The sequence below is a fragment of the Carcharodon carcharias genome, chromosome 34 (assembly GCF_017639515.1).
Source record: "Carcharodon carcharias isolate sCarCar2 chromosome 34, sCarCar2.pri, whole genome shotgun sequence".
NCBI classification, from domain to species: Eukaryota; Metazoa; Chordata; class Chondrichthyes; order Lamniformes; family Lamnidae; genus Carcharodon; species Carcharodon carcharias.
In genome coordinates this window covers 11425556-11448657 of record NC_054500.1, presented here as the reverse complement: position 1 = coordinate 11448657, position 23102 = coordinate 11425556, and the positions used below count along the sequence as shown (strand labels likewise).

General features: G+C 46.2%; 1 protein-coding gene across 1 annotated transcript in view; it reads right to left on the bottom strand.

Moving 5' to 3' along the window:
* The window catches only part of LOC121272532 (cytochrome P450 2F2-like), a 51540-nt gene extending 29284 nt beyond the window's left edge, over positions 1-22256 (bottom strand). Inside the window, exons 1-4 of the mRNA XM_041179150.1 lie at positions 21959-22256; positions 4502-4664; positions 2771-2920; positions 1-161 (exon numbers count right to left, since the gene is read on the bottom strand). Coding sequence (XP_041035084.1) covers positions 1-161; positions 2771-2920; positions 4502-4664; positions 21959-22138 — 654 coding nt within the window. The 5' untranslated portion in view covers positions 22139-22256. The remainder of the gene's footprint in view (positions 162-2770; positions 2921-4501; positions 4665-21958) is intronic.
* Between the last annotated feature and the right edge of the window lie 846 nt (positions 22257-23102).

Below are 23102 nucleotides of genomic sequence, written 5' to 3'. Positions count from 1 at the left end.
CTGGCCCCAGGGGCTGCTAATGACTTTCATGTTTTCTGTGATCATGTCCAGCAGATTGAGCAACTTCGAGTCCGTGTAATTGAACCGATTCCCAAAGACAACGGCACACATTATGTTAGCTGTGGCGCAGGTGAGATGGAACGTGGGGTCAAAGGGCAACTCTGATGAAATAACAAGGAACAACAAAGTGTGACTTGATAAACGGAGCACCACATAGCACCGGAGAGCTTCCTAAAAAAAGGAGGGGAGAGGGCTGAGGCCTATTTTTCTGCGGTTACCTTGGGGAGGGGGTGTGGGGGGAGGGGCAATAGTGTAACACAGTTCACATTGGATTGGCCAATAACATAAAAGAATCCACATCTGCTTGGCCGAAAGCATAAAACAGGTGACGTCTGATTGGGTGACAGCCACTTGTTATGTACCCCGCCCACGTTTCCTTCCCATCAATTTAAGAAACCCACTCACCTCTTTCGAAAAGCTGGGACAGGCAGGATGGGCTGAATGGCCTCCTTCTGTGCTGTAAGGTTCTATACCTTTAGCACCAAATGTTAAAATAACCTCTGACTTACTTCATTCTCGCAATATTTCTAACTACAATGCTGAATGCCAGTGGCCCTCCTAAAAGTACCTCCTGTGATTCATGATAAAGCATTTCAGCGTAAGGGTATCTAACAGTGAGAATGGAGAGCAATCGTTGCACTCAAAGGCCAGGTGATTGTGAAGGTGTGATTGATAATTCTACAAATGAAACCAACCCTTTGTACACCTGCTGTTGAGCTTCTTTCTCATTATGTCTTGTGTATTCTGGTCATTAACTGATAGTAATTCATGACGAAGAAACTATCTGCTCTCGATCCACAAGGCCCTGTGTTTGTCAAAGGCTCAGCTCTCGGGAGCGGCTGTGATCAATGGTGTGAGGGAACTTCACCAAAACTAAAAGCAAACAAGCTCCTGCAACCAAAAATAAAAAATACCTGGAAAAACTCAGCAGGTCTGGCAGCATCTGCAGAGAGGAACACAGTTAACGTTTCGAGTCCGTATGACCCTTCAACAGAAGAGTCCTCTCCGCAGATGCTGCCAGACCTGCTGAGTTTTTCCAGGTATTTTTATTTTTGTTTTTGCATCCGCAGTTTTTTTGCTTTTAAGCTCCTGCAACCCTTGGCTTGTGAAAAAGAAGTGTGAATAAAGCATATTTATACCACGTCCACAGCTCACCTTGCCCAAAGCAGCCTAAGGGTAAGTGCTGAGATAGAATAAGAGAGAGTTGGCAGTCTCTCTACATCTCTCCTCATTTATATGTCCATTGACTTCAAATACCTGCCCAATTGTCAGTAGCCTAATCAACCATGGGGCGATTCACAGCTGAGCCTGTATAAGACCATAAGACCATAAGACATAGGAGCAGAAATTAGGCTATTCGGCCCATCGAGTCTGTCTCGCCATTCAATCATGGCTGATAAGTTTCTCAACCCCAGTCTCCCGCCTTCTCCTCTTCCCTCTGAGTTAGAAGATTGTGGGTTGAAGCTCCATTCTTGATGCTTGGGCATGTAAGCCAGGCTGAGGGAGTGCTGAACTGTTGGAGGTGCCATCTTTTGGATGCGATGTTAAACTGAAGCCCTGCATAGGCGGATGTAAAAGATCCTATGCCACTATTTTGAAGAGCAGGGGAGTTCTCCCCAGTCTCCTGGCCAATGTTTATCCCTCAACCAACATCTGATGACCTGTTTACATCACACGGTGGAATCATGCTGTGCCCAAATTGGTTGCTGTGTTTCCTATTATAGTGACTGCACTTTAAATGAAAACCCATTGGCTGTAAAGCACTGCAGGATGTCCTGAGGTTGTGAAAGGTGTTACATAAATGCAGGGTTTGGCATTCTTTCTAACCTCTGTCTGAGTGGTGTTTGGGTTGGTACCTGGTACCCACGATGGATGTTCTTCAACATTTCTTGCCCAATCTGAGTTCCTTGGGCAGGATCAGCTTTGAGGTGATGCCCCCCACTGTGCTCTCGCTGTGAGGGTCTGCACGAGGGTTTGGTGCTGGTGGGTAGGGGGGAGCCCATACCCCACAAAACAGAGTCAGGAAAGGACAGGGGGAAATTTGTGGGTGTTGGGAAGTGGCTGGATCTACAAAAGGTCTCAGTGAATCCCAGGTTTCTGAAAATGGTTCAACTCTCACCTTTCACCTTTGAGAATTGAATTCGTAATGTTTACCAGTTCCAAGTGAACATCCCTCCACTTTACCTCAGTACACTCATGCTGACCCTGATAGGAACATAGGAAATAGGAACCCCTCAAGCGTGCTCTGCTATTTAACTAGATCATGGCTGATTTTCCACTTCAACGCCATTTTCCTGCAATATCTCCACATTCCCTTGATACCTTTGATATTTAAAAATCTATCGATCTCTGTCTTGAACATACTCAATGGCTGAGCCTCCACAAGTATATTTTTCCTTTGGTAAGGAGACCAAAACTGCACAGAATACTCCAGGTGTGGTCTCACCAAGGGTCTATACAAGTGATGCAAGACTTCTTTATTCCTGTACTCACATCCTCTTGCAATTAAGGCCAATATACCATTTCCCTTCCTCATGGCTTATGAACACCCAGGTCCCTTTGGAAATCAACACTTCCCAATCTCTCACCATTTAAGAAATACTCTGTCTTTTCTGTTTTTCTTGCCAAAGTGAATAACTTGATGCCGCAGGTTGTGGGTTGAGTGTAGTTGGTGTTCAGTGTCGGTCTAGTCTTGAATGGAATCACTAACCTTTGGTCCCTCTGAAGACCTCCACCAGGCACTTTGCCTCTTGTTGGATGAAATCCTCCAATGTCTTTGTCCCGTTCCTGAAGTTCCTCAAGGTCGTGATGGCAAAGTTCCGAAGCTGGAGTGAGCGGTGCCCATTGCTGCTGGCGATTCCTGGGAGGACAGAGAGTGACACGATTCAGAGGGCACACCACCCACCACCCACCACCCACCACCCCCTCACTCCCCACCCCCTCTCACCCCCCAGTTCGTGTTGTTAAACGAGGGGTGGGGCTGAGGGAAGGGGACTGTGAAACTCTTGAGAGGGGATTCGCCTCTTCCTCCACCATCACTTCAGTGGCAAGAGCCGAGTTTTTTCCCACAGTTTTCCTGAGGGACCCCCTCACTGACGTTGCAGCGCCTGAGTGGGAGATCTGGGTGCAGTTATCTCCCGTGCAGCCCGTGCCTTGTTCTGTCTCGAGCTGCATGTCAGGGAAGATTGAAAGTCAAGGGGGTGGGGTGGGATTGGGTTAGCCTCTGACCTTTCACCTTTGAGATCAACAAAGGGTACAGCTTGGGAAATCTACCTTTGGGCGTTGGGGGGCGCGTGGATGTGGGTGTTGGTGAACACAAGAGCTAGCTAGAATTATAACACAGAAACAGACCATTCAGCCCCACTGGTCTATGCTGGAGTTTTTATGGAAGCTTGAGAGGAGTCTCCCTCCATCTTAAACAGAAAATGCTGGAAAAGCTTGGCAGGTCTGACAACATCTGTGGAGAGAGAGAGAAACAAAGTTAACATTTCGCGTCTGTATTGACTCATACGGACTTGAGACGTTAACTTTGATTTTCTCTCTCTCCGCAGACGCTGTCAGATCTGCTGAGCCTTTCCAGCATTTTCTGATTTTGTTTCAGGCTTCCAGCATCCGCAGCATTTTGCTTTTATCTCCCTCCATCTTGGTTCGTCTCGCCCAATTATGTAGCCTTCTATTCCTCACGTATTTAACCAGATTTCTATTGGACGCCACACTGGGGTGGGTGGTGAGGCTCGGAGGCTTGCATTCTGCACTCACTGGTGCCACACCCTACCTGGGGGAGTAGAATACTGACATCACTGACAGATTAATGGTGGTAGATTGTAGGCATGCCTCAAGAATGCACCCTGGGCTAAAGATTCCACATTCACTGCTCAGCCACTTGTGCAGTAGACAACTTTAGCACCTAGGAATTCTTCAGTGTTGGAAATCACCAATTGCCAGGTCTGCTCAGGGATGCAGTCGGGGGAGGCTGAACGCAGAGGTAATAAACAAATGAGGGAGGGTGTACAGAAAAAGGAGGTGTGTGGGAGGAGGGGATGGAGTGGAGGGGGAAGGGGAAAGAAAAGGCCAAATGAAAAAGAGGAAGAAAGGAAAGTCATTCTGTTTTTGTAATGACGTTAGAGAATGAGATTGCAACAGGAAACAGGAAGGCGAGTATTGTACACGATGTCCAAATCTCCACTTTCTAAATTTTACCATGAGCTCGTTTTGGGCAAAGACCAATTTAAACCCCATAGCGCATTTATAGAATTGGGAACACAATTGATAGAAAAGGGCGATGTAACAGAACTGCAAGAGATCTGGTTCATATCCAGCACCGAGGGCCAACAAAAGACACAGCCCCGTAATAGCACAGGCAGGATACAGGGCGTAGTGTCCATAACAAGGCGTAGTGGGGGAGAAAGGTCAGGGGGATTAACTTGGCCCCGTTTTTTACCATATCCTTTCGTGACCTTCCTGATTGACGGGACCGTGCCTCTGGCTCCGAAATCGTCTGCTCGATCGACCAACGCTTCCTTCACGGTTTCAAAGCCACACAACACCACCGCTGGGCGGGTTCCAAGCCAGACGGTGAACACGGAGCCATACTTCTTGCTCAGCTGTAAAGACAGAAAGTGGGGTTCAGTCTCCGCAAGACAGGGAGGTGCAATCCGATTAACTGGGGCCGTTTATACAAAATAATCCCTGCGGATGTGAACTGGCTTGAGGACACCAGCCCCGTTCTTCTTTCTCGCCCCCCCCCTCCACCCCCAACAGTTCACTGGGCTTGTCTGACTGAGTGCAGCATAGGTCCTTGCTGTCCAGAGACCTTTCAAAATACAGTAAAATGCTGCCATTCGTGATGGCTTCCTCATTCGCGAGTTTGTTCATCTGTGTAAAAGTCTTTGTACGCCAGATCGCCCACTATGGGCCCAAATATTGGCTTATCCATGGTTTTAAAAATAAAGGATAGATGCCAACTTTAGAAAATGCCAATAATAAGAAACAAAAACAACTAAATTAAGTTAAAAAAAACATGTTCATGAATTCTTAAAATGCAAGCGGGAGAGCTTTTTAAGCCAGTTTGTGGAAGGTCCTACAAGACAGGGGGTGGTCCTGGACTTAATTTTAGGGAATGAAGCCGGGCAAGTGGTAAAGGTATCAATGGGGGAGCATTTTGCAGATAGTGATCATAACTCTGTGAGATTCAGGGTTGTCATGGAAAAGGACAAGGATGGGCCAGAAATCAGAGTTCTAAATTGGGGGAAGGCCGATTTTAATAAGATCAGATATGATTTGGCCAGAGTGGACTGGGAACAGCTCCTTTAAGGTAAATCTGCGTCAGAGCAGTGGGATTCATTCAAGAAGGAAATAGAGAGAGTACAAGACCAACAATTATTAGAATTGGCCTTCCCCCAATTTAAAACTCTGATTTCTGGCCCATCCTTGTCCTTTTCCTAAACAACCTTGAATCTAACGGAATTACGATCAAAGCAAAAAACTGCGGATGCTGGAAATCCAAAACAAAAACAAAAATACCTGGAAAAACTCAGCAGGTCTGCTTTATGATCACTACCTGCAAAATGCTCCCCCACTGATATCTCTACCACTTGCCTGGCTTCATTCCCTAAAATTAAGTCCAGGACCACCCCCTCTCTTGTCGGACCTTTTACACAGTGGCTTAAAAAGCTCTCCTGGGTGCATTTTAAGAATTCATGAGCACCTTCTGTTTTTTTTAACGTAATTTAGTTGTTTTTGTTTCTTATTATCAGCATTTTCTAAAGTTGGCTTCTATCCTTTATTTTTAAAACCATGAATAAGCCAATATTTGGGCTCAAAATGGGTGATCTGGTGGGAAAGAGTAGGGCCCTTTAAGGACCATAGTGGTAATTTGTGTCTGGAGCCGGAAGACGTAGGTCGGGTTCTAAATGAATACTTTGTGTCGATGTTCACAAGTGAGAAGGACAATGTGGGTATGGAAATCAGGTAGAAGGACTGTGATATAATTAAAGAAATTAGCATAGAAAGGGAGGAGGTTCTAAGTGGTCGGGCAGGCTTAAACGTAGGTAAATCTCTAGGCCCGGATGAAATGTATCCCAGGCTGTTGAGTGAGGCAGGGGAGGAGATAGCAGGGGCACTGGCAATAATTTTCAGTACCTCTCTGGCCACAGGAGAAGTGCCAGAGGACTGGAGGACAGCCAATATGGTACCATTATTCAAGAAGGGAGGAAAGGATAAACCAGACAGTTACAGGCCAGTCAGTCTAAGCTCAGTGGAGGGGAAACTATTAGAAGCAATCCTGAGGGACAGAAATAGTCTACACTTGGAGAGGCAGGGATTAATCAAGGACAGTCAGCATGGTTTTGTGAAGGGGAGGTCATGTCTGACCAATTTGATTGAATGTGTAGATGAGGGCAATGCATTTGATGTAGCCTACTTGGGCTTCAGCAAGGCTTTTGATAAGGTCCTGCATGGGAGACTGATAACGAAGGTAAGAGCCCATGGGATCCAAGGCAATTTGGCAAATTGGATCCAGAATTGGCTGAGTGGCAGGAAGCAAAGGGTGATGGTCGAGGGGTGTTTTTCTGACTGGATGTCTGTGTCCAGTGGGGTTCTACAGGGATCGGTGTTGGGTACCTGTTTGTGGTATATATAAAACGATTTAGGCTTGAACATTGGAGGGTTGATTTGTAAGTTCGCGGATGACACAAAAATTGGTAGGGTGGTAAATAGTGAGGAGGATAGCCTTAGAATACAGGAGGATATAGTCGGGCTGGTCAGATGTGCTGATTTGTGGCAAATGGAATTTAATGGAATTTAATGCAGATAAGTGTGAGGTGATGCACTTGAGCAGGAAAAACAAGGGACAGGAATATACGATGAATGGTAGGATCGTATGGGAAGTACTGAGGATCATAGGGACCTAGTGAGCATGTCCACCAGTCCCTTAATGTAGTGAGACAGGTAGAAAAGGTGGTTAAGAAGGCATATGGGATACTTGCCTTTATTAGCTGAGGCTTGGAATATAAGAGCAGGGAGGTTATGCTGAAACTATATAAAATGCTGGTTAGGCTACAGCTAGAGTATTGCGTGCAGTTCTGGAATCCGCATTATAGGAAGGATGTGATTGCACTGGAGAGAGAGCAGAGGAGATTTACCAGGATGTTGCCTGGGCTGGAGAATTTTAGTTATGAGGATTGGATAGACTGGGGCTGTTTTCCCTGGAGGGGGGACACGACTGAGGTGTATAAAATTATGAGGAGCCTAGATAGGGTAGACAGGAAGGAACTTCTCCCCTTGGTGGAGGGATCAATAACCAGGGGGCATAGATTTAAGGTAAGAGGCAGGAGGTTTAGAGGGGATGTGAGAAAGAATTTTTTCACCCAGAGTGTGTTGGGAATCTGGAACTCACGTCCTGAAAGGGCGGTAGAGGCAGAAACCCTCATAACATTTAAGAAGTATTTGGATGTGCACTTGCGATTCCATGGCAAACAAGGCTATGGGCCTAGTGCTGGAAAAATGGACTAAAATAGGTTCTTGTTTGACCGGCGCAGACTCGATGGGCTGAAGGGCCTTCTTCTGTGCTGTAGACCTCTATGACTGTGCAGGCAGGGGGAGGAGGGAGAGCCGGGGCCATCGCTCTTTTGCGCATGCGTGTGAAAGAGCGCTTTACTCTCCCTGAGGCACAAAGCTGCCTCAAGGGAGATTGAATGGATATTAAAATAATTAAATAAATGATTTAGAAATTTATTTAAATATGTCCTCTCATGTGACTGTGATACATGAGATGGGACATATTTTTGTTTTTATGAAAAGTTTTATTTGTTTAATCAAAGCTTTAGAAACCTCACCCCGCTCGTGGATGAGGTTTCCTAAAATATGCAAAGGCTGCTTGGGCTTTTTATCTGCCCACCAACCTTAAGGCTGGACGGGCAGCGTTAACAAGTACAATAATTACTTTGTTAATGGCCTTAATAGGCTGTTTACCTTTCAGCAGGTGCTCAGCTGACTCTGGCACGCGCCCGCTGAACGAAATATTGTGGGACTGCGCGATGACATCGGGGCACACACCCAACATCATCGTGAGTCATTTCACGCGCCGGAGTGTCGGCCCCGCCCCCACACTCTGACTGAAAAATTCTGCCCCCAGGTACATTTGTATGTGGATTTGCATAGCTAAAAGTACTTATCAATAATTAACATGTCAAGTTCCTACAGCCTTACTAATCACCTCACACTGTGAAGTCATAGGGTTGTCAATGTGCCTGTCTGCAGTGTGTAGTGACTAACCACCAACCTGCACATACCAAGACCCAGAAATATTATCATTGTGCAGGGTGTTGTGTGTGTCTTCGATATAAATCTGAAGGTGAGGGGTTGCACAGGGGCAGGGGTTTGGGAATGACTGCTTTTCCCATTTGAGCTGGTGCAAACAGGCCACAGAACAACCCCCACAATCTCCCATGGCAGGGACTTTCCAATTCTCTTCAACTTCCGTGTAATCCTCCCTTCTTGCTTACCCACCCTCCAGTCTACCATTAGTGGCCATGTCTGCCTCAATCACGAGTAAGAAAAAGTCCAAGGGACGGGCACATCATCCTTGGTTAACTAGAAATGTTAAAGATATATCAAACTTAAAGAAAAAGCATAGAGTTGTGCAAAGATAGGTGGAAGGCCAGATGATTGGACAGGAGATAAGGAACAGCAAAGAGTGACTAAAAGACTAATGAGGAGGGAAAAAATAAGAGTATGAGAGAAAACTAGACAGAAATATAAAAACAGATAGTAAGAGTTTTTATAAATATTTAGAAAAGGAAAGAATTAACAAAGTGAGCACTGGTCCTATAGAAAGTGAGTCTGGAGAATTGATGATGGAAAACAAGGAAATGGCAGATGAATTGAACAGATATTTTGCATCAATTTTCACTATAGAGGATACAAGTAACATCCCACAAGCAGCTATAAACCAGGAAATGGGAGTAGAGAAGGAAGTCAGGAAAATTACAGTCACCAGAGAAGTGGTCCTGAGTAAATTGTTGGAGCTGCAGCTGACTAGAGCCTGGGTCCTGACTGTTTCATTCTCGGGTCTTATAAGAAGTGGCCAGTGAGATAATTGATGCATTGGTTTTAATTTTCCAAAACTCCCTAGATTCGGGCAAGGTTCCATTAGATTGGAAGAGAGCAAATATTCAAAAAGGGAGGGAGACAGAAAGCAGGAAACTACAGGCCAGTTATCTTAACATCTGTCGTAGGGAACACGTTAGAAGCTATTATTAAAGAAGTTATAGCAGGGCACTTAGATAAGCTCAAGGTCATCAGGCAGAGTCAACATGCTTTTGTGGAAGGGAAATCGTGTTTAACCAACTTATTGGAGTTCTTTGAAGAAGTAACAGGTGCTGTGGATAAAGGGGAACCGGTGGATGTTATTGTACTTAGACTCCTAGGAGGCATTTGATAAAGTGCCACATCAAAGGTTATTGTGGAAAATAAAAGTTCACGGTATAGGGGGTAACACATTGGCATGGACAGAAGATTGGCTGGCTAACAGGAAGCAGACAATAGGTATAAATGGATCATTTTCAGGTTGGCAAGATGTACTGGGTGATGTGCCAGAGGGATCAGTGCTGAGACCTCAACTGTTTACAAATTTATATAAATGACTTGGATGAAGGGATTGAAGGGGGTGGTTGCCAAATTTGCTGATGACGCAAAAATAGGTAGGAAAGTAAGCTGTGAAGAGAACATAAGGAGGTTACAAACAGATATAGATAGGTTAAGTGAGTGGGCAACGATCTGGCAGATGGAGTATAATGTGGGAAAATGTGAAATTGCTCATTTTGGCAGGGAGAATGAAAGAGAAGCATATTATCTAAATGGTGAGAGATTGCAGAGCTTGGAGATGCAGAGGGATCTGGGTGTCCCAATGCATGAATCACAAAAGGTTAGTACGCAGGTACAGCAGGTAATTAGGAAAGCTAGTAGAATGTTATTGTTTATTGTGAGGGGTTTGGATACAAAAGTAGGGAGGTTATGCTTCAGTTGTACAGAGCACTAGTGAGACCACATCTGGAGTACTGTGTTCAGTACTGGTCACCTTATTTAAGGAAGGATGTAAATGCATTTGAAGCAGTTCAGAGAAGGTTTATCAGACTAATATCTGGAATGGATGGGTTGTCTTTTGAGGAAAGATTGGACAGACTAGACTTGTATCGCTGGAGTTTAGAAGAGTAAGAGGTGAATTGATTGAAACATATAAGATCCTGAGAGGTCTTGACCAGGTGGGTGTGGAAAGGACGTTTCCTCTTGTGGAAGAATCTAGAACTAGCGGTCACTGTTTAAAAATAAGGGGTCGCCCATTTAAAACAGAGATGGCGCAAAATGCTTTCTCTCAGAGGGTTGTGAATCTTTGGAACTCTCTTCCTCAAAGGGTGGTGGAGGCAGAGTCTTTGAATATTTTTAAGGCAGAGGTGGATGGATTCTTGGTAAGCAAGGGGGTGATAGGTTATCGGGAGTAGGTGGGATGCAGATTTCAGGTTAGTATCAGATCAGCCATGATCTTATTAAATGGCGGAGCAGGTTTGAGGGGCTGAATGGCCTACTCCTGCTCCTTGTTTGTATGTTTGTAATCATAGCACAGCATAGAGGGAGGCCATTCAGCCCATTGAATCTGAACCTAGCTCTTTGGAGCAGCTACCTAGCTAGTCCTACTCTCGTATTCTTTCTTCGTATGCCCTCCTTCCTTTAAATATTTGTCCAAATCTTTTTTTGCAAGCTCCTATTGAATCTGTATCCATCACTCCAACAGGCAGCACATTCCAAATCCTAACTAAGTTGCGTAAAAAAGCTTGATGTGACAACTGCCAACCAACTAGGAATGAGTTTGCCAAAGCCGAATCTCGCTAACTCGTGTGTGTACGGTCCAGTTCACATTGGTGACATCATCAGAAAGTGTCCTCTGTTGACAGGCTGTCCATGTGCAATTCTAGTGGTGTGTAGTGACATCATTACGCATACATACTTACGCAGTGATGTCATCGGACATGCATCTGTACTTCCATTTGGCGTGATCTTTAAATCTTGCATATTGGAAGTTCCGCTATATAATATATATTATTATATATAATCTATTTTATATATATATATGTGTGTGTGTGTATGTTATATATATATCTCTACTATATATATATCTCTGTTATAAATAATACATAGTAGAGTTTGGAAAAGAAAACATACCTTTAAAGCCAGAACATAGCTGTAAATTGTTTTAGATGTGAGTACTCGAGCATTTATCTATTATCCGTTGTGCTTATTTAGCAATCAGAATGTTTAATACTATTTTTGAGAGGTTACATTGTAATGAATGTCAATCTTTGACAATCCTTTGTCCTTCCATCTCCAATCTACACTCTTCTACTTTCTAAGTTTCAGTTGTCCCTATTTGTGCATTTAGCCTAACCACAAGTTTAAGTTTCATGTTACTTGTGTCTTCCCTCAACCATGCTTCAACCTGTAGCCAAAACTAAAAGACTGCAGATGCTGGAAATGTGAAATAAAAACAGAAAATGCTGGAAATACTCAGCAGATCAGGCAGCATCTGTGGAGCGGGAAACAGAGTTCGCTGGGGTTATTTTCCCAGGCTAAGGCAGGCGGGTTTGCATGCACAGGGGGAGTTAAATCTCCTGAAATTGATATCAGATTGGGTTCCCAACATCATCCTACCCTCTGTGGGTTTCTGCGGAACAGGATTGATGGTGATTGGATCTGTTGGGTAAGCTATTAAGGTAGTTAAAAAGCCAATTAAGACCTTAAATCTTTGTTTCCCAGCTGGCCACCTGTTTCCCAACCTGTCAGCAAGTTGCCAGGGTCACTAAGGTGATTGCACAATGGGAAGAGCTTCTTCAGTAAAACTGACAGGCTGGGAAGGCTTTGATCCCTTAAGCTGAAGAGTTGCAGCCATGACCAGGTAGAGGATATTGTTCATAGACCTTCTTCTCTCAGAGTGTGATCACTGCTTGACGGGTGATTGCCAGTTCTCAGAAAGCACTTCACCTGTGTAGCACTTCACTCCCCTTCTGCTGTACTTCCTTGCTCCCAGCCTTCACCATGACATTGGAGCAGCTTATGCAGCTCCACCTCGTGCCTCTGAGGGCCAAATAGAAACCGTACCACCACCGGCAGCAACAGAAGCTACAGCAGTGGCAGCAGCAGCTGCCTTCACCTCAGCCACATGACCCTCCACAGGATAGAGGGGATGGACACCGAGGTCAGGCTGGAAGGTGGCGAGACCCCCAACACAGGGGCTACAGGCAGAGGATCAGCTCTCTCACCATGTCTGAGCACTAGTGTCTCAGGAGACTCATGGCAGGTCACTGTTGACATCCACAGCCCCTTTGAGCAAGACTCCTTCCCAGTGCAGCAAGCGGGTACACGTCGCCAGAGGCTGACAAGATGCCTATCATTGGAGGGCTACACTCCCACCTTGCATCACTCCCCTCCCCTGAATAGTGCTGCGCAGGAGAATTCTGGGAAAGTCAGAGTGTGGGGATCTTGGCTCATGAAAGTGTTCTGCCACTCATCTTTGCCCCCCTCCCTCCTGAGGTCCTAGATCCTCTTGATGCACTATCTCCAGGTTGGAGGACAACACTCCTGCCGTCCACTTCCTCAGCCACTTCTATCGACGCCTGCTTCATTGGAGAATTTGTCATCTTCCCCTCTGATCGTTGGGAGTCTGCAGCTCATTGCGGCCCCTCATGTCCTGCAGCCAGATCTCCGGTTAAGAGTGAGAAGCCGAGGGAGCAGGTCTCCTCTGCGGTCCTGTGGTTTGTGCCGCAGCCCCAAAATCCCAGGTGCTGGTGACTCGTTGTAACCGAGGTCAATTAGAAACCCTTTCTTTGATAGAATGGACGCGTTGTCTCACTCACCCTCCCTAACTGGTCAGGCAACCCAGAAGCATGTTCCTAATGCCCTGGCTTTGGCTAAGAGCCCGCCCATTAGTAATACATGCTCCTGACCTGAAAATGATTCCCCCCTTCCAGGAGTGACTAAGTCCTGAAGGTACCGCTCCATAACTCCGGAGCAGCCTATGCGTTATTAGCCCAGAAAAATTACCACCATGTAAGGGCAGGAAGTTCATCCCTGCACTTCCATTGTCAGCAGACACAACCAAAAAATGTTTTACACACTCTGACTGTACGGATTGCTCTCTAAGCTTCCATCTCTCTCTCTTTGATTCTCTCCTTTTAAGATCCTATTGAAGAGGGCAAGTTTGGTCCCCTCAGTGCTGCGTCACTTGTGACGAGAGAACACAGCGCTGAGCAGTTACTTGGAGCTGGGATGCTCCTGTGACGTAGGGTCCATCGTCACTTGGTGGAGTTATTAATCAGCCCCCGTGGCATCGTTAGTGTGTTTCTTTTTCAACAGCCTCTGAGTACGAAGGTTAACTTCTTTAAGTTAGCAGGCACTGCAAAGAGGGAGAGGTCTTTACCTGAGACAGCTTTTGTCCCACTGAGTTGAGAGTAAGCTTCTTGAATCGTTTTGTCCAGCCAACCTCCTTGGGTGGTCTGGAAGAGAGGTGACGTGAGTCCACCAGCGCCCCTGTCAGCACAGAAGGAACTCCTGTCCACCGCTTTTGGTGGTGGGAATTTGAATGGATTTGAAATCATCCAGCTTAGATGTGCAATAAAGACATTTGAAAGGATTATTTTAACTCCTCCTCCCCCGCTCCTCTGATTTTCTCCACCTTCCCTTGGCTCTCCAATGGCTCACTGGAAAAGCATTCATTGGGCTTGAGTCCTAATCAGTGAATGTCAGTGGGATATTTAACTTTGGGAGGAGTGGGTGGGACATCATGTAAAAACTGTCCTGACTGGGACTTGAAGGTTGCAGGCTCAAGAGGCATGGCCTGAGTGGGAGCATCTACACATAGCCATATCTTCCCCCCCCAACCACCACCCCACACCCCCCACTCTCCCCCACCCCCTGCTGAAAACCCTGGGGAAAAACCCTTATGAGGAGGGAGGGTGAAGGTACTAACCCTCTCCCACTCCTGAAGAACATTCTGGGTGCCCAAGTGAACCTGAATCTTTGACCTCAGCCTGAACGAGGCGTTCACTTCTGTCAGAAACAGGAGGGGGTGCCTGATGAGACCAGGTGGCTCTGGGTCGATCTTACATTGGGTCCTGATTGAGGGGACTTCCAGTTTGAAGAGTCGAGCACTCTGCAACCCCCACCCAACGCCCCTCGCCCCACGTTCCCCCCAACCTCGCCCCCCACCCCCCCACCCCACTCCAATCCTCAAATCCTCAGGCCTTTAGTGTCAATGGGTGAGGCAGTGGCACAGTAGTAATGTCACTGCACTAGTAATCCAGATGGGAGCTGGTGGAATTTGAATTCAATTAAGAAATGTAAAGCTAGTTTCAGTAATGGGGACCATGAAACTATCATCAAATGTCACAAAAACCCACCTAGCTCACTAACATTCTCTAGGGAAGGAAATCTGCCATCCTTAGCTGGTCTGGCCTACATGTGACTCCAGACCCACAGTAACGTGGTTGACTCTTAACTGCCCTCTGAAGTGGTCTAGTGAGTCACTCAGTTCAAGGGCAGCTAAGGATGGGCGACAAATGCTGGCCCTGCCAGTGATGCCCATGTCCTATAAAAGGATGAAGAAAAGGAATTGTCAAAAATTTGCATAAAGTCAAAAAGCTGGTTCTTATGATAATGTCCTAGCAGAACCAGTTTGAGTTTTGTTTATCAGCTGCTGACTGACATTGGCCTCCTCCAAAGTTGGCCTCCCAATATTTTAATCACCATTTGTGTAAACATTGTACCATCCTTGGGCAGGTTAGGGTGGATGAGCTCAACAACCCTACCCCGTATGTCAACTTTGCTTCAACAGAGCTTCGCTTGTCCAAAACTTCTGATTGTTGTCTGATCACGTGTTGCTCTCTGTAAACCTCTAAATAAAAAATAGACTTAATAAAGAAAGAGAAGGTAATTGGTTATCAGACAGCTGGGGTCCATCTGCAAACCACCAGGGAGTTTTCAGTTTATATAGGGAGGGAGGAGATGTTCCCACAGGATGCTTGGGATAAACAATACTTCCCAAGGAAAACAAATAATCATTTACCGCAGGAGCTGGGAATGCAGGGGCGCTAAAATCTCCAGATGTTGCAATGTCTTGAGGGAGTCGCTGAGGCCTTTTGAGGCTTTAATTTTCCTGAGCCCTCGGTCCTCATGAGCTTTGAAACCAGAAAATCATACAATAGTAGAAGGATACAGCACAGATGGAGGCTATTCAGCCCGTTGTGCCTCTTTGAAAGAGCTATCAATTAACCCCATCCCCCACTTCAGCCCCCCCTTCCCCCTCCACCTCTCTGCAATTGTTTTCTACATCAAGTATTCATCCCTTTTGAAAGTTGCGATTGAACCTGTATCCATTTTACTTACTGTTGGGGTGCACACTGGAGACAGATAATTTCCTTTAGAGAGCAGACTGTTGATTTACTCTACTCCTGTAATCTTCCTCTCTCTCCTTCTACATTCTATCTCCTTTTCTTAAGGGAGTGCTCCGCAGTAACAAAATGTATTAACCGTTTATTCATGTTTGTGGGATCTTTCTGTCTGCCAATTGACTGCCACTTTTCCCGCATTATAATAGTGATTCTTCCCCCAGGTACCATGCCCTTAAGGTAGGGAATTGGCAACCAGAACCTGCCATTGGATTGGCTCATGATTATGCTTGGCAAAGTACTGCAGTGCTTTGCTGTTGCCTTCTGCAGAGTGTCTGACCTGGAAACTCTTCCACACTTAGCCCCATGCCATTAGGCAGATTGGAAAGATTTATAGGCTGATAACCAGCCTGCTTGGCCACATTATAAACACCTCTTCCAGGTCCATCAAGTCTTGGAGTGGGACTTAAACCCAGAGATAAAAACAAAAATACCTGGAAAAACTCAGCAGGTCTGACAGCATCTGCGGAGAGGGATACAGTTGATGTTTCGAGTCTTTATGACCCTTCATCTGAACTAAGACAAATAGAAATGAGATGAAATATAAGCTGGTAGAAGGGGGTGGGACAGGAGAGCTTGATAGGGGGCCAGTGATAGGTGGAGGCCAAGAAGAGACTGCCAAAGATGTCATAGACAAAAGGACAAAGGGGTGTTGATGATGGTGATATTATCTAAAGGATGTGCTAATGGGGACATTAAGGGAAGCAAGCTAGTGGCAGATGGCCCTAATGGGGTGAGGTGGGGAGAAGGGATTGAAATGGGCTAAAAGGTGGAGATGAAACAATAGATTGAAATAAATTTAAAAATAGGAGGGAAAAGAAAAAATATAGTTGTAAAAAAATTATAAGTTATTGGAAAAGGGGGATCAGAAACGGGGTGGGGATGGGGGAGAGAGTTCATGATCTGAAATTGTTGAACTCAGTAATAAGCCCAGAAGACTGTAAAGTGCCTAGTTGAAAGATGAGGTGCTGTTCTCTTTTACTTTTAAACCCAGAGATGTTGGCCCAGAGACAGGGACACTACCGCTGCACCACGAGACCTCCATAATAGTGATTACGCTTTATAAAGGTGTTACTGACTGGAGCTGTCTTGAGGGTGTGAAAGTCATTGATATAATGGTTGTGCTCTCTTTCTCTCGGTCTCTTTCTGTTCTGACTTTTTCTTCCCCTTGCGAGGGGAATTGAATACAAAAGTAGGGAGGTTATGCTTCAGTTGTCCAGGGCACTAGTGAGACCACATCTGGAGTACTGTGTACAGTATTGGTCACCTTATTTAGGGAAGGATGTAAATACATTGTGAGCAGTTCGGAGAAGGTTTACCGAACTAATACCTGGAATGGGTGGGTTGCCTTATGAGGAACGGTTGGACAGACTAGGCTTGTATCCACTGGAGTTTAGAAGAGTAAGAGGTGACTTGATTGAAACATATAAGATCCTGAGGGGCCTTGACAGGGTGGATGTAGAGAGGATGTTTCTTCTTGTGGAAGAATCAAGAACTAGAGGCCACTGTTTTTAAATAAGGAGTCACCCATTTAACACAGAGATGAGGTGAAATGTTTTCACTCAGAGGGTCGTGAGTCTTTGGAACTCTCTTCCTGAAAAGGTGGTGGAAGCAGAGTCTTTGAATATTTTTAAATCAGAGGTGGATAGATTCTTGGTAAGCAAGGGGGTGATAGGTTATCGGTGGTAGGTGGGATGTAGATTTCAGGTTACAATCAGATCGGCCATGATCTTATTAAATGGCGGAGCAGGCTCGAGGGGCTGACTGGCCCAGTCCTGCTCCTTGTTCGTATGTTCGTATGTCTCTCAGCTGTGAAAACCAGGGAGGGTTGATCATCTGCTAGTCTGAACTAGGACAATGCAGGGGAGTGAGGGGGACGTTACCAATTGGAATCAGTGTCCCTGCGCCAAAAAGGACTGGAATTTGTCAAAATGCCCTCTCGCAAACGCTATCCAAAGACTCTGGGAGGTCCACACTTGTGGATAACAGCGGTTGATGAAATTGGTACTCCTGTGATGGCTCCCTGGGTCAAACAGCTGACCAATATTCCAGCTCAGGGCATGCAAAGGTGGACCAGCCACGTTAAGGTTATCGTCTGCCAGTGGGAGAATCATCAGCTCATTTTAAGTCAGCGATGGAAAATCAGCCTCTAAGTCATGTCAGTCCTGAGGACAGTTTCCATCCACACAAATGGGATGGGGGTAGTGAGAAGGGGGGCGGTGGGGGGTTGGGAGGGGATGCAGAGGGCTGGGAGAGAGAGGAGGGAAGCAGTAGCCCTGAGGCGGGATAAGTGTGTCAGTGTGAGTGAGAGAGAGAGAGAGGCAGGTCCTGTTAGAAAACTGACAAATCTGTTAGAATTCTTTGAGGACATAACAAGTAGGTTAGACAAAGGAGAGCCAATGGATGTTATCTACTTGGTCTTCCAGAAGGCCTTTGACAAGGTGCCGCACAGGAGGCTGCTCAGTAAGATAAGAGCCCATGGTGTTAGAGACAAGGTACTTGCATGGATAGAAGATTGGCTGTCTGGCAGGAGGCAGAGAGTGGGGATAAGGGGGTCCTTCTCAGGATGGCGGCTGGTGAATAGTGGAGTTCCGCAAGGGTCAGTGTTGGGACCACAACTTTTCACTTTATATATTAATGATCTAGATGAAGGAACTGAGGGCCTTCTGGCTAAGTTTGCAGATGATACAAAGATAGGTGGAGGGACAGGTAGTATTGAGGAGGCAGGGAGGCTGCAGAAGGATTTGGACAGGTTAGGAGAATGGGCGAAGAAGTGGCAGATGGATTACAACGTGGGGAAGTGTGAGGTCATGTACTTTGGTAGGAAGAATAGAGGCATAGACTATTTTCTAAATGGGGAGAGAATTCAGAAATCTGGAGTGCAAAGGGACTTGGGAGTCCTAGTCCTGGATTCTCTTAATGTTAACTTGCAGGTTGAGTCAGTAGTTAGGAAGGCAAATGCATTGTTGGCATTTGTTTCGAGAGGACAAGAATATAAAAGCAGGGATGTGCTGCTGAGGCTTTATAAGGCTCTGGTCAGACCACACTTAGAATATTGTGAGCAAGTTTGGGCCCCGTATCTCAGGAAGGATGTGCTGGCCCTGGAGAGGGTCCAGAGGAGGTTCACGAGAATGGTCCCAGGAATGAAAGGCTTAACATATGAGGAATGTTTGAGGACTCTGGGTCCATACTCGATGGAGTTCAGAAGGATGAGGGGGGATCTGATTGAAACTTACAGAATACTGAAAAGCCTGGATAGAGTGGACGTGGGGAAGATGTTTCCATTAGTAGGAGAGACTAGGACCTGAGGGCACAGCCTCAGAGTAAAGGGAAGGCCTGTTAGAACAGAGATGAGGAGAAACTTCTTTAGCCAGAGAGTGGTGAATCTATGGAATTCATTGCCACAGAAGGCTGTGGAGGCCAGGTCATTGAGCGTATTTAAGAGCGAGATAGATAGGTTCTTGATTGGTAAGGGGATCAAAGGTTACGGGGAGAAGGCGGGAGAATGGGGTTGAGAAACTTATCAGCCATGATTGAATAGCGGAGCAGACTCGATGGGCCGAATGGCCTAATTTCTGCTCCTATGTCTTATGGTCTCTATTTTTATTCTAGTTTAAGGATGATGAGGTGACCAGTTGGCTGGGATCCACCTCCCCGCGAGGCTGATGGTGCTTTGCTCGCCCAAAGCTGCTCAATATAGACCAAAGTATGAGTGACAACTCTGCTGCAAAAAAAAAGGTCCAATGATACATTTATTTGCGAGTTGGTGGGGGAATTTCCGGTGCTATGTAAACACTGCTTTTGCTGATTTGTGTGCTTAAACATTTCCTGTTCGTCAGTAAACTCCCGTGAAGTTGAACAGAAAAAGCTGATCCAGTTCTCCTTGCTTTCGCTGGCCCCCTGCAAGGAGCGAGGGTGGGTGTTCGTCTCACAAGCAAGGGTGTCTCCACGTCACAGAAACACAGCCCTGGCGGTCCCAGACTATTTCCGGCATCACTTCATGGGTATCTCTGACCCGACATGCTAAACAGAGGAGGCACAGAGAGTCTGTCCTGCCACTCCGGGCGGATGCAGGATCTGGATCCCAGCCTCTCTGGAACTTTTGGGATGGAACTTGACTTTTTGCTTGTAGCGTAACCACAACAACCTACATTTATGTAGCACCTCCAAATGTAGCAGAGTGTCCCAAGGTGCTTCCCAGGAGCGTCTTAGTGGTGCAGAGCAGGGGTAGGCCATTCGGCCCATCGAGTCCACTCCGCCATTCAATGGCTGATCCGATTGTGGTCTCTACTCCACATTCACGCCTACCCGCGATAATCTTTGACTCTCTTGCTAGTCAAGGATCTATCTACCGCCACCTTAAAAATATGCATTGCCCCTGCCTCCCGCTGTCTGGGGAAGAGAGTTCCAAAGACTCTCTGAGAGAAAAAACTTTCTCTTTAACTCTGTCTTAAATGGGTGAATCCATATTTTTAAACTGTGCCCCCTGATTTTAGTCTCTCCCACAAGGGGAAGCATCATTTCAGCATCCACCCGGTCAACCTCCCTTCAGGATCTTTTTTGTTTCAATAAGATCGTCTCTCATTCTTCTGAATTCCAATGGATACAGGTGCAAAAATAAAAACAAAAAAACTGCGGATGCTGGAAATCCAAAACAAAAACAGAATTACCTGGAAAAACTCAGCAGGTCTGGCAGCATCGGCGGAGAAGAAAAGAGTTGACGTTTCGAGTCCTCATGACCCTTTGACAGATACAGGGGCAGCCTGTCCAACCTCTCCTCAAGAGAGAACCTCCTCACCTGCCAATCCCAGGAATCAGACAAGTCTCTGGCACTGAGTCCCAGAAGGAAATATTAAGACAGATTACCAGAAGCTTGGTCAAAGAGGTCAGTTCCAGGTTACAAGTCTCGGGTGTAGCTCCGCAGGCATCATTTTAGCCACAAGCACTCATTTCAACAGAGAAAGCATTATATGCCACACAGATAAAATGTATTTGTTTAGCAAACATATGTCTATCTGACTCTAAAGCACACACAATGAACAAACAAACACTCTGCACTACCTCTCACTACTTTGCCGATCATCTCACAATAAGGTTAATGTTCACTAGCAGATGCTGCGTGATTATGAATATTGAGAGTCTAGGCCTGAGGATGGCATTGATGGCTCTTTTCACAATTAGTCACGTCCGAATTCTGAATAAGCCACATGTGTCTCGCAGTTAATAAACTGGACATTGACGCAGCAGCAATAAGGGTTAAAAACAAAAAAACTGCGGATGCTGGAAATCCAAAACAAAAACAAAAACAGAATTACCTGGAAAAACTCAGCAGGTCTGGCAGCATCGGCGGAGAAGAAAAGAGTTGACGTTTCGAGTCCTCATGACCCTTCGACAGAACTTGAGTTCGAGTCCAAGAAAGAGTTGAAATATAAGGTGTGTGTGTGGGGGGCGGAGAGAGAGAGATGAATGCTGGAAAGACCAAAGGCTTTCACTTCACCCACAAACGGAAGACGTTCCTGTGTAATACAAAACCGAACTGGCAGCTGAAAGGAGGTCCGATCTCTTACATACCACCAGGAGAGACGGAGAAATACCTGGGTGCCAGAATCGACCCATGGGCAGGAGTCACCGAGGAGCAATGGGGATCCAGAATCGATTTGTGGATAGAGAACTCTCTCTCTCCGCCCCCCACACACACAGCAATAAGGGTTGCTGTCAACAGTAATTGATAAGGAATGTTTCATTTTCGCAAGGATGTTGCTCAGACTGGGGAACTTTAGCATCGAGGAAAGATTGAATGGGCAGGGGATGCTTTCTTTGGAGTGGAGGAGGCAGAGAGGAGATTTTAACTGAAGTGTATAACATTATGAGGGGCCTAAATAGAGTGGATAGGAAGTCCCTTGAGGTTGAGGGGTCCGACTACCAGGGGGCATAGATTTAGGAAAAGAAATTGGAGGTTTAGAGGGGGTTTGAGAGGAAGTTTTTCATCCAGAGGGTGGTGGGGACCTGGAGCTCACTTCCTGGAAGGGTGGCAGAGGCAGAAACCCTCATCACATTTAAAAAATACTTGTATGTGCACCTGAAGTGCCAAAACCCATAAGGTTATGGACCGAGACCTATAAAGTAGGATGAGGCTGGAAAGATACTTGTCAGCTGGCGTGGATATGATGGACCGAATGGCCTTCTTCGGTGATCTAAATTTCTATGTTTCTATGCAAGGGCAAGCAGTCTTCCTGTTATAGGGGGAGTGAGGAATTTGATCCTGTGTCTCTGGTGCCAGAGGCAAAATTGATGCTGGCATCACAGTCTGTCAACACCTTCACATAAAGAACGCAAGCATGCACAGCTCGTGAGAAACACACAGCGCAGAACGACTTACAGGGGACACCAGGAAACTTGCTTACCTTCATGAGGGATTGATCAGGCGCTCTCTTGTCTATCTGAAGAGCGTTCCCTAGGAGCGGGAGGGCAGGAGGACCTGGTGGGAGCCTGCTGTCCCTGCGCTTACTCTTCCAGGAGCAGACAAGCAGCAGCACAGTCAGCGCGAGGACTGCGAGAGTAGGTCCCAAGCCACTGAAATCCATTGCAACCCAGGTTCAATTCACAACGGGCCCTGCCACACCTTGGAAAGCTTGGCAACTCCTGCTCAGATGGGGATCAGCTTCGGTGTATTTAAGGAAGGTTCAAACAAGCACAAAGGAAGCTGTGACTGCCTTAATTATAGTGCAACAGTGCAGCTTTATAAGAATGGAGCACTAACCCCTCCCTCTGGGTGGAGACAGCTGCACCCTGAGCTACAAAGCTCCGTGACAGTGATTACAACTATGACTCCTCGCTTTTTGTTCGTTTGCTGATTTGTTTTATTAGATTCCCTCCCCTCCCCCAATTCTTGAGATTAAGACATCACTTTGATGCTTCTGTCAGCTGCGACAGCTGGTAGCAGACTCACCTCTGAGTCAGAACGTCGTGGGTTCAAGTGCCCAGGACTTGAGCACAAAAATCAAGGCTGACACTCTATGCAGTACAGAGGGAGTGCTGCAGCGTTGGAGGTGCTGCCTTTCGGATGAGACGTTAACCCGAGGGGTGCTTCCTTTTGGATGAGACGTTAAATCATGGTTCGGCTGCCTTCATAGGTGGGCATAAAAGATCCCATGACTCTAGTTTAAAGATGAGCAGGGTATCCTAGTATCCTGGCCAATATTTAGCCCTCAACCAATATCATTAAAACATTACGTGGTCATTATGACATTACTGATTGTGGGAGCTGGCTGTGCGCAAATTGGCTGCCGTGTTTCCTACATTACAACAGTGACTACACTTCAATGGCTGTGGCTGTGAAAGGTGCTATGTAAATGCAAGTCTTTGCTTTTCACCCAAGGAATCATTTGACCCTTGACCTCTAAATTGCTGATCCAGGTACCATGGGCACTAGACTACCCATGTTATAGATGAGGCAGTCATTCTATTGGCCGTATTTCAGCCCTGTGTGCCCCTCACTCTATTGTCTTTCACAAACTGAGGGACTCACACTCAATGGGGGGTCGATCA